The 13,287-nt window shown below is 29.7% G+C and overlaps 1 protein-coding gene across 1 annotated transcript in view; it reads right to left on the reverse strand.

Annotated features, from left to right (window-relative positions):
* Positions 1–13,287, reverse strand: part of LOC145292233 (uncharacterized) — an 80,682-nt gene that overhangs the window by 17,797 nt on the left and 49,598 nt on the right. Inside the window, exons 28-32 of the mRNA XM_080138556.1 lie at positions 8,029–8,049; positions 2,158–2,193; positions 1,778–2,052; positions 1,528–1,660; positions 1,223–1,243 (exon numbers count right to left, since the gene is read on the reverse strand). Coding sequence (XP_079994682.1) covers positions 1,223–1,243; positions 1,528–1,660; positions 1,778–2,052; positions 2,158–2,193; positions 8,029–8,049 — 486 coding nt within the window. The remainder of the gene's footprint in view (positions 1–1,222; positions 1,244–1,527; positions 1,661–1,777; positions 2,053–2,157; positions 2,194–8,028; positions 8,050–13,287) is intronic.

Genomic DNA, 13,287 nt, shown 5'->3' on the forward strand with positions numbered 1-13,287 from the left:
AGAGTACATCTTTCAAACTGCTTGGCCTAACATTCACAGGAAACATGAGTTGGAACAATTACATTGAAAGCATTGCCAGGGCCGCTGTGAAGAAGGTGGGCTCTCTCTACCATGCTAGAAAACTATTAACACCCGAAAGTATCCTGTACCTCTATAAGGTCACCATTCGCCCATGTATGGAGTATTGTTGTCACATTTGGGCTGGTGCATCTGCTGCTAGTCTCTCGCTCCTAGACAAGGTTCAAAAGAGAGTTGCCAATCTGATAGGCCCTGAACTGGCATCTAAGCTTCAGCCTCTGTCTCATCGACGAAATGTTGCATACCTCTGCCTGTTCTACAAGTATTTTAATGGTGAATGCTCTGGCGAACTGCAGGCACCTGTGCCCCCACGACGTAGACACCCTCGACAAACCCGACAGGCAGCTAAATCCCACCCCCACACAGTAGAGATCCCTAGATGTAAAAGATCTTTCTACTCCAGTAGTTTCTTCCCCAGAACCGCTAGACTCTGGAATTCCATTCCTAGTCCCTGCTTCCCCAACTGTACTGACATGCAGAAGTTCAAGTGTAACGTGAACCGATATCTTGCTTCCCAAATCCCAACATAATACCCCAGTAGTTGTTGCCCCTGATAGTAGCCCCCTACACCAAAGTGACAATGTGCCTTGTTTGGGGTGAAAATGTAATAAGATGCCAGATTAATTTTTTTAAATTTGAGGTTTAGTACTGCAATAGTCACAAACACTTCCGCTCATTTTGATAAGAACCAAGATTTTATATTAAAAATTTTACTAAAACATATTATGTTTGCCTTTGTACAAAACTATTTGGTTGTTTGTCTGCTTTATGTACAATATTTCTGAGGGTTTGTGCATGCTAACATTAATTCAATAAACGTTTTGTAGAATGTGATTGAGAGAAAAAAAGATGTTTGCATGCCTCGTATATAATATTTTTGGTAGCTTATGGACATTAATATCAAAGTAATAATTGTTTTGTACAATCTTACTCAGCAGCAAAAACGATGGCAACATCTGAATAATATCATGTAATAAATAAAAATAAAATTACTTGCTTATTAGAAGAATGAACTGCAACTTATTTACAAAATATCATAATAAAATATTATTTGCAGTGTGCATAGAAACACAACTTCTTACTTAACATGTATTGAAACATGTACTCAAACGTTTTGCATACTATAATCAAGTTGTATACTTACTTGGTGGAGGTGGAGTTGTGGCTAAAAACATAAGAAAATATAAAACACATAAATTAGAAGAAAACTTTATTCATTTTTCTTTCAGTCCATTTTAGTTATGTTTTAAAAATATTTTATATTAGCAATTATTTGTTAAAGTATTCTCCAGATAAGGAATAGGATCTTGTTTATAAAACTTTGCTAGCAATTTTTTTCATTTTTATGTTTACTGTAATGAAAGTTGTATTTTAAATTATGAATATTTATATTTGAATGAAAATATAAAAAAAATGAATCTTTTAAATAGAAATAATTTAAATACTTACATACTGATTGAAAACATCCAATAATGGAAACAGTGACCAGTATCTTACAATTTTTCTTAGGAATAAAGTGGATTTTGACTGTATCTGCTGTTGTACCAAATGGAATGATTGTCATGTCACTTGATCCATTATTCTATGGATAGAAAATAATGCTTATATTGATGTCAATACATTATAAAAATATATATAATTCAAATATCAAATTACAGTTAAGAAAAATTCAATAAACTCTGATTCCCACCCCACATACCTTAAGTCTATGAACATTTCCTCGTCCACCTCCACTGAGGTGAACATCATATCCTGCTATACATCGTGATTTTGGCAGATTCAACTGGGCTCCATAAATGAGAGCATCACCCACAAAGATGCTGACTGTCTTTTTCTTATCTCCAGATTCAGGTGTCCATCCTTTCCCACCTGGTCGGATAGCAGCTTTATGTTCTTCATTACTGGACACATCAATATCCCAGTTTCTCACCAAGGAAGAATCAGCCATGCCATCTTGTTTTATACATAAAGAAGCTGAAATGATTAAAATACATTGAAATGAAATTAAAGGATTACAATAATTTATAGAGTTGTAGAATTGAAGAATTATATTCTTAAAACTATTTTAAAATGGCTGACCTGTTTCAGTTGATGGTTTTGGTGTTGTTGGTATTGCTAAAATCATAAATAAAAAATTTGATAGAAATTTTGAAAGAACCATAATGAATTTGTTTTTGTTTTATACTAAAAAAAATTATCCTATTTTTATTTTAGTTTAATATTTTATCTAATGCTAAAAATTTGTAAAATACAGTCTCTATAAAATGAAAAATCGGCATTTAGTAATAATGATGAAGGACACTATACCTCTTCTAAAGATATATTTAATTAAATGACATTGATGAATTAAATATAAATTGAATAAAGTTACACTTATGACCAAATCTAAGAAATTCCAGATAAAACACTAAAATGAAATCATGTTTTTGTCGCTGGAATTATTGGGAAACACAGCATTGGAAATACAAAGATTTGGGGCAAAAGTTTTACATAATTCTGCATCAGAATCGCCTTGTTTTAAAAGAAGAGACTCTTCACTTGGATATTTCTTGATGGAAGGACCAAAAATTATTTTAACCTGCTAACCCAGACTTCAGCAAACGGTTCTTTATAGCATTAGCAAACCAGACATATCTGACCAGAAACTTACATAAACAAGAGCAAGACTCTCCTTTACATGGCCATAAAAACAATCTGGAACCCAAAGATGCAACCTTACTACTTAAAAGAAAACAACACATCAAAGATGTCTTTCAACTCAAGCTTCAAAACTGTTTTTCTCCTCTTTCTGAAGTTTCAACTCCAGATTTGCTTGGTGAAAGGACCACTAAAACTATCAGAGATTCATCAAATGAAGTTGTTCCTGCAGTTAAGCTTTTATCTCCTGGATACTAAACCATACAAAACTATTGAGAACAAACATAAAATAAGAAAAGACAAAAGATGTTTTTCCAAAGAATAAAAGATAGCAAGAGAATCGAAGAAGATCATAAAAAAGAGACAAAATATTTTAAACAGATAAAAAGCCAGACTCAATCATTATACGACAGTATATTTCTAGACTAAAAGCAAATCCAAGAAACATAAACTATGGATTTAAGAATAAACACAGCAAAGTCCTTGAAAGAATTTGGAATGGTGAGTGCAATTTTATGAAAAGCTATACTCAACTGAACCCCTCTCTGGCTTGATAATTTACTCACACTGAGTTCATTAAATCTGCTGGAGAAGCACTTCTTCTGAAATTGTTCAACCTGATTCTTTCAACTACTAATGAATTGCAAGCTTTATAAAATGCATTGATTGTTGTACTGATCGATCAGTTCTTTGAACTGTGGAAATTATCAAGCCATTATTGTTTTAAGAAATGTTTATAAATTGTTTGTCACAGTCGTGGTAGAACATATCAAAAGCGACTTTTATACATCATTCCCAATTTCTAAAGCTGAATAGCAACCAGGGAGAAGTACTATAGAGCAAATTATTGCCTTAGATCACATAAAAAGTCTATAGAATTTAATAATATTGCCTTTATTGATTTTACTAAAGCTTCCATCTCTTCAGAAGCTTTTGAAAGAAACAAATCTGAATAAATAGAATATTGAAAATGTTTATTCGACTTCCGAACTTAAAACTGATATAAGCATATCATGCTTAATCAGAACCATCAAGAGTGTGAAGCAAGATGATGTCCCTTTGGTACTTCTATTCTCCGTCATTATGGCACCAGTTGTTTGGAAAACAGAACTATAATGTAGCTCTGTTTTTTTTTAAAGGTTGTCATTTTTTTAATCTGATCAGGTGACATAGCTGTAAGCAATAATGTTAGTTCTGTGTTGCAGTTATTTCTCGATAATCTTGTGAAGTTGAGCTTTCTATTAACATGTCACAGACTAAAGTCATGATCTCTGATAAAAACAAACTCCTCTTAACATCAACATCAACGGATAACAAATCGAACAAAATACAAAGTTTGTTTATCTTGGGCACAAGCTGCTTTCATATAGCATCAAGCAAGCAGCTGTAGATCACAGAATTGGTTTAAGTTGGACTGCCTTCACAAGAAACAAAACCACCTTAACATACAAAGTCAAAGCGAAAATCTATAACACATATGCTCTTCCTTTTGTCTTATACAGGCTTGAATGTGTCGACTGAACTATAAAATTACATCAGAAAATAGAAATTTTCCAAAACTACATCATGTGTTTCATTGCTGATCTTAAACTATCTGATCACATCAGTATTGCAGAATTGCAAAACTCGATGGCATTCCTTCATCAGTGGAGGTTTATGCAAAATATGCGCTCAAGTCATAATACAAAGAAAAAGTAGACAAAATAAAAGATGGTGAACGTTTGTGAATAGATGAAAATTAACATAATCCAAGCAAACATTTTGACCCAAAATTGTAAGACTTTGAGGATATCTAGCCATGTTAACGTGTATTTTGCAGTTATTAGAGAAAACGTTTAAAAAACTTTTATTTAAATTTCTGAGAGTTTTACTATTCTTGAAACAGATAGCCTCATCAAAATGATTCAAAATTTTATGAATTAATATAAAGACAGTTGAAACCACTTCGATGCATATATGATTTGCATAATATCATTATACGATTACAAAATTTTTAGAAATGGGAATTGTAGAAGCAAGGATGAAATAATGTTGATATAAACATTGGTATTTCAAAAGTTGGAGAAAAAATTACAAAATCCATCCATTTTATTTTATTTCCAGCTTTATATGCAATATCGATACATATTCTAATATATTTTTATTAAAAGAAGAAGAATTCGAACAAGCAGTGTACTGATTGGTTGATAGTGAAGGACTAAAAGATTCCAAATTTTCTGATTGGTTGATTATGATTAAATAGTAGGAGAGTAGAATTTTGAAATAGTCAACAGTTAAGTCAGTTGGCAGATGTAAAGCAAGAATCAAGTGGCCATGATAGGAGACTCCTCTCAGCCAGTGAAAAAAGAAATTTACAATAAAACCTTTTGGAAATATTTGCATATTGAATCAAGCAATGAGCAGCACAGATGACAAGAGCATCTATGCCATTGCATATTTATGTAATGGAAATTGCAACAAGTTTTATTCATAATAAATGTAGATATTTTGGTTGTATTTTAAAATGTCTTAGTAAGAAATATGTATAGATGCTGTTAAAAATAAAAGTCTTGTATGTAAATGAACAGTCCAAACATTTTATTACTCATAAATTTAACCAAATGTTTTATTCATAAAATGAATAGAATAGTCGTGTAGTAGCAGCAGCAGTTCTAAGTGACAATGATAACAACAGCAGCTGCAAAAAGTCATGGTTAAGGATATTCTGAAGTTGTACTTGATTTGTCAACTGAGCACTGATTAGAACAAATATTTAACTTTATTTCTGATTTGCGCAATTAGGTCATCTGTTATACAAGCTGAATACCTGATCAGAGCTTATGATAGACAGCACTTGACACATTCTTCCTCTTTTTGGCCAGTTGTCTGACTTATCAATGGTGTTTGTTTTCAACCTCAAACTTTTTTCTTAAGATGCACATCTAGATTAGGTTTTCAACATGGCTACATGTGGACTTAACAATGTAACACGTGCATTCTTATATACACGTATGAATACGGCCTGATTTCAACAGATGTGTATGCACAGATTGTTGCATTATATTAATTCTGTATACCCTACAAACAGGGCATTCATCCTATCCTTCATATATGACTGCTTCTCTATTCTCTACTATGTCAAACAATGTAACACAAAATGGAAGTGTAAAATAAAACACAAATTTAAATTCAAAATTTCCTTAACACAACATGCATATATTATACATATATAACATGCATATATTATACATATATAACATGCATATATTATACATATATAACATGCATATATTATACATATGTAACATGCATATATTATACATATATAACATGCATATATTATACATATATAACATGCATATATTATACATATATAACATGCATATATTATACATATGTAACATGCATATATTATACATATATAACATGCATATATTATACATATATAACATGCATATATTATACATATATAACATGCATATATTATACATATATAACATGCATATATTATACATATATAACATGCATATATTATACATATATAACATGCATATATTATACATATGTAACATGCATATATTATACATATATAACATGCATATATTATACATATATAACATGCATATATTATACATATATAACATGCATATATTATACATATGTAACATGCATATATTATACATATATAACATGCATATATTATACATATATAACATGCATATATTATACATATATAACATGCATATATTATACATATATAACATGCATATATTATACATATATAACATGCATATATTATACATATATAACACGCATATATTATACATATGTAACATGCATATATTATACATATATAACATGCATATATTATACATATATAACATGCATATATTATACATATGTAACATGCATATATTATACATATGTAACATGCATATATTATACATATATAACATGCATATATTATACATATATAACATGCATATATTATACATATATAACATGCATATATTATACATATATAACATGCATATATTATACATATATAACATGCATATATTATACATATATAACATGCATATATTATACATATGTAACATGCATATATTATACATATATAACATGCATATATTATACATATGTAACATGCATATATTATACATATATAACATGCATATATTATACATATGTAACATGCATATATTATACATATATAACATGCATATATTATACATATATAACATGCATATATTATACATATATAACATGCATATATTATACATATATAACATGCATATATTATACATATATAACATGCATATATTATACATATATAACATGCATATATTATACATATATAACATGCATATATTATGCATATTTACACACAGCATGCTAGTGGCTAGAACTTTTTCATCTTAAATTCTTCACAATTATGCATATCGTAGAAACTATGCATGAATAAAATTCAGCATAATAGTGAAATGAAACCAATTATCTAATAAGACACCATAAATAGTACAGAAATGAATGTTGTAAATAGCCACAGTTCATAATCGCTAACATCTGTTAGTTTTTAATATGTTGAACCACTCCTGGCAAGTTAGTAGTAATGAATGAATAAAGTTCTTAAATAGGGAAGATTATTCAGTGCTTTCTAGAAAGTTGAAGATTTAGAAGGCTATTGAATAAAATGATGTGTGCATACTCATTATAAAATTTGTCATTGACAAGTAAAGATCTCCCCTGACATCAGTAGCAATATAATATTAATAATATATTATAAAAATAATGTCGGTTTTATATATATAGTTAAACATAAAAAAAACAACATTATTTTTGCACCAACCTAATAATATGGACAACATAAATGGTAGCATTACCTACAGATATTAATCCATAAATTTTCTTTAGTTTAATTGTTTCACATGGTAGTGGTAATGTGTGGAGATGATTTTCTAGATGCAATGGATTATATAATATTATTAACAAGGACAAACTATGTGACATCAGATTAATTTGAAGTAAAATTTAAGTTGCTACAAGAATCTTTGTGTAACTAGAGTATCATACAAATTTAGAAGTGATGGGGGAACTAAAAATCCTTGTGGATTTAGTTCAGTCAAAAGTGACCCTTAGCTAAAAAAAATAGCGAATGAAATATATTTTAAATTAAAATTGTAATCTTTTTCTTCTTGAATATATGGGCTCCTAGGAAAAGATCAAGAGAACATCTTCACTCGGACCCCGAAATATAAAACATAGTACTCATTAAGGAATATATAACACAGTGACTTCCTTCTTTAAATCTTATTAATATAATTATGTACTTACTTGTTGGTGCTGGCGTTGTAGCTATAAAATGTAAAGAAAATATGAAAAGAACATAATTAGTTAAATAATATGTATGTATGTATGTATGTATGTATGTATGTATGTATGTATGTATGTATGTATGTATGTATGTACGTGTTTGTTTGTGCATATATATGTGTGTGTTGGGGTGGAGAGGACTCCTGTAAGCCGTGGTGAAGGCAACCTTTCTAGGAGAAGCAAATCTCCGATTTAAAAAACCATAAAGCGGGAGACCAGTACCCACATTAAGCTGGTCTGCAGTTTAATTTGTTGCTGGCTATCTTGCTCTTGCTTGTTGCTGGATCTCAACATTTTGAACTGAAAGAGAGACTTAGCTGTCGTACAAAGCTAAGACTCTGTAACATCATCTGTGTATAGATACTCCCTTAGGCATTTGTCTATAAATGTGGTCTTGTGGTGATGGAAAAGTTGTAACGCGTGGAGGCTTGAAATGCTGGAAGCATGTAATAATTGATCTCAATGACCATCTTCAGTGTCATGCCTGCTTGAGCGTGTGAATTCACCGGTAGGACTAAAAAAAATTCATTTTTGGGCTCATGGACTGAGGGATTGGCACTCGTCTGACAAGACGTTTCAATCATTATGTATGTATGTATGTATGTATGTATGTATGACACTAATAAAGGCGGAATTTTCTGCCCCCATAACAAATAATAAACAGAAAAATTTGTAAAATAAAATTGTAAGTTTTACAGTATTTGCAAGAAGAAAGGTTCTAAAATATATCATATTTTTTTACTCTTTGTAAAACCAGTGAATTTTTTAAAAAATCCCAGAAAAGTTAAAAACAAGAAAAATGGAACTGCATGGTGTTTCTACATATTTGGATATAAACAATGAAAACAATGCGATTTTTAAAATTCTCTCAAATATCAAATAATTAATCAATTTCGTTAATTTTTTACAGAATTATTTTTAAAAAAGCTGAACTGTATATAAACTGAAATAAAATAATATAAAAAACGAAAATTCTCATATTCCCCCCACCCACCCAATGCGATCTTATCAGAAATGTTGGCGGGAGGGAGTCGAAGGGTGATTCACATCTTAGTTTTTTACATATAAAAATATACTGGAATAATGAAACATATATCTAATTTTGGATTTCGTTGTTGATTTATATGATTTTTCTCAATTTTTCAGAAAAAAACAAACTTGGAAAATATATTAAAATTATTTAAGTTTTACAAAATTAAAAAAAAAAATTTATTATTTACATCTGGCAGTTTTTACCTGTGTAATTTCAAAAGATTTCTGAAATTATTTCTTCTTTTTTAATGATTAAACTTTTCAAGATTTTTGAAAAAATAATGTGTCAGATTTACTCTTAAAACAAACAATCTTACTGTCAGTAATTAAAGTTTTTTTGAATAGTGAATAATTAAAAAATATATTTAGAAATCAAATATGAATAATTTTTTTATGGAAGACTGATGATAGTAATTTGTTCGCAATTCACTGATAAAAATCATAGCATTACCTGTTTCTTTTGTCAGAATAAAAATATAATGTCTAAACCAAATAACTGACACTATTTTTTTTTGTACTCACCTTCACCCCAAACAAGACATATTGGAACTTGGATGTAAGGGGCTACTAATTAGGACTATGTCTAAGAAAGATTAAGATGTTGGTTTATGTTTCATTTGAACTTCTGCATATCAGTACAGTTCGGGCAGCAGAAAGGGAATTCAAAAGTCTAGCCGTTCTAGAGAAGAAGCTATTAGAGTAGAAAACTTTCTGATATTTAGGGACCTCGACAGTGAAGGGGTGCGATTTTGTTGCTAAGCGGGTTATCAGAGATATGTACATTAAGGGGGCCCAAGTGCAATGAGTCCACCAGAGCACATTTCATTAAAATATTTGTAAAACAGGCACAGGTATGCAATATTGCAGCTATGGGACAGAGGTTGGAGCCTAGTGGGACCTATTAGTTTAGGGACCCTTTTTTGGACCCTATTCAAGAGGGAGAGGCTCATAGTAGATGCACCAGCCCAGATGTGGCAACAATACTCCATGCATCGATGAATGGTGGCCTTGTAGAGTTACAGGATACTCTCAGATGTGAGTAGGCTTCTAGCTTGATAGAGGGAACCCACTTTCTTTGCAGCAGCCTTCGCAATGTCCTCAATGTATTTGTTCTAGTTCATATTGCCCACAAATATTAGGCCGAGAAGTTTGTTATTTTCTCATTTTTCTATGTTTTAATTATTTTGTGACGTTCAAATCAATTTTTGTCCATTTTATTTAATGTAAAATAAAGAATGTTTATATGTGATTTAAACCTGATCTTTCCTCTTCAATATAAAGTAAAAAATTACAATGCATTAATTTCATTTTACTAGTTTTTACTTGTATATTTTGTTATGGGTGTTGACAATTAGTGTCATACCCATTATATATATTTATATATATATATATATATATATATATATATATATATATATATATATATATATATGTATATCTGTGTGTGTGTGTGTGTGCACTAGCAGGGCACATGGCGTTGCCTGGTCATAATATATGCTTTAATATGATATTCCAGTTAATGTGGATTTCATATTTATTATTATAGAGCAAATCTTCTCGAGTGGGGGTGGGGACTACTATATATAGTAGTCCCCCCTCTCCGCCAGTCCCGTTCAAAAAATATGCTTAAATATATTCTAATTCATGCAGATTTCGCATTTGTTATAATAGAGTCAATTCTCTATTGATTATTATATTGTACCCAATAGTGATTTCAAAAGTGAAAACCAATGACTTGAGTGCCATCAGCTAGAATAACCAAAACATTTAGTGCTCAAACTTTAATCATTGGATAAGAAATCATTTAAGATTAAGCGACTTTAATATATAAATATATATTCATTCATGTGCAGAAGTAATAGGGTTAGTCAACTCATGCAAAGTTTAATTACTTTTCAATTTTTACCCCTTTACAGCTATTCTTGAATTAATTCCACAAGTTTCAATTACTTTACATATCAAGTATCAAGTCTGCAGACCAAAAATTGAGAGAGGAGTTTTGTAGAAACCATTCTGCACACACACAGAGGGTCACTCTTTTATATATATACGTACATATATATATATATATATATATATATATATACATATATATATATATATGTATGTATGTATATATATATATATATATATTCTGTAGGCTGTTTTTGAACCCAATCAACGATGGATACTTTTGCTAGTATATATATATATATAACGATGGATACTTTTGCTAGTATATATATATATATATATATACATACATATATATATACTAGCAAAAGTATCCATCGTTGATTGGGTTCAAAAACAGCCTACAGAAAATGCATTCTGATTTATGAAAGTATGATACGTTATGAAAAGGAAGGGTTGTAAAGAGATAGCTTCGAATTTGGGGGTATCAAAACCAAAGCAAAATATGATGAAAGTAAAAATAAAATAGATAAACCCCATAATTTATTATACCATACCTGTTCACACTGAAACACTTATCACAATATTCTGTGGATCTATATTATAAAACCTTGTTAAACTTTGTGACATATTTATATTCTATGGAGGTCAAGCACGAACGAACACCCCATAATTATATTATACCATATTTCTTCAAACTGAAACATAATTCTCAAAGTATACTTACGCAGATAGATATGAAAAGTCTTTATTAAAGTTTGTGCCTATTTCCATTCTATGGAGGCCAGGCGCGAACGCAGACCCCACAATTTTATTATACCATCCCTATTTAAGTTAAAACATACTTATCAAAGTATTATTATATACATCTATATCAAAAACACTTGTAAACATTTTTTTAAATTTTTTGCTTTTTTATTTCCATACTTTGTGGACCAGGCGCATACACAGACCCCACAATTTTAATAAATCATCATTATGCCAGATCAAACATACCCATTCCTGTGTCTCGATACATCTTCTATCATTATATGTGATCAGTTTTCTATAATAGTCAACCATATAGGAGCCTTTTCGTGACCAGACACACACAGACGTTCAGCTTTATATTATAGATATTACATTGTGAAAATATTGTGTAGCATTTAGGATGAAAATTTCTAGAACAGGGATCTATCTATCTATCTATCTATCTATCTATACACACACATATATATATATATATATATATATATATATATATATATATATGTATATATATATATATGTATACACATGTATATATACGTGTGTATATATATGTATATATATATATGTATACATATATATATATGTATATATATAGGTATATGCATATATATATGTATATGTATGTATATGTATATGTATATATATATGTATACTACTACTTGCTTGGCCTTTTGGCCAAGATCAAAGTGTAAGATCTGTTTTTCAGATGCGGCATTTCCATTTCTCGTTCTCTTTCAGTGGAGGAGAAATCCTTCACGAATGAGAAAATTTTTATTTTTGTACCTTTTCTCCACGTTAAAAAACGACCCTGGTGTCTAACTCTGTCCCGTGGGGAGGCATTGTAAATAGGTACTTCATTTGCTCACATAAATTAATATATGAAAGTATAAATTTATGCGTCAATTTTAAGTATTTACTTCAACAGTGCTCAATACGTAGGTAGAGCTAGTTAGTAATTTATAAAATATATATGGCGATTAAGCTACACTGAATATTCCACGTTTATCCACTCTAGGATTCTTCAGGCTTACGTAAGCCTGAAGAATCCTAGAGTGGATGAAACGCAAAATATTCAGTGTAGCTTAATCGCCATATATATTGTATAACTTACTATATATATATATATATATATATATATATATATATATATATATATATATATATATATATAAACACAATGCAAAATTGTGCAGCATTTAGGATAAAAATTTCTAGCACATATATATATATATATATATATTTATATATATATATATATATATTCTTAATATAATTAATGGCAATATATATATATATATATATACTTGTTTATTGTTATATAAACATGCTCACATCCCGCTGCTACAAATAGCCACTTGTTTCAATCAAACAACAGATATCATCAGGCAGCGACTTGACTATTCAAAAGTTCAATGAATGTATATGTATATATATATATATATATATATGTATATATATATATGTGTGTGTATGTGTGTGTATATTTGGGTATATATATGTGTGTGTGTGTATATATATATATATTTGTATTGTATTCTTTTTTTA

The sequence above is a fragment of the Euprymna scolopes genome, chromosome 13 (genome assembly GCF_053919585.1).
Source record: "Euprymna scolopes isolate OS-2025 chromosome 13, ASM5391958v1, whole genome shotgun sequence".
NCBI classification, from domain to species: Eukaryota; Metazoa; Mollusca; class Cephalopoda; order Sepiida; family Sepiolidae; genus Euprymna; species Euprymna scolopes.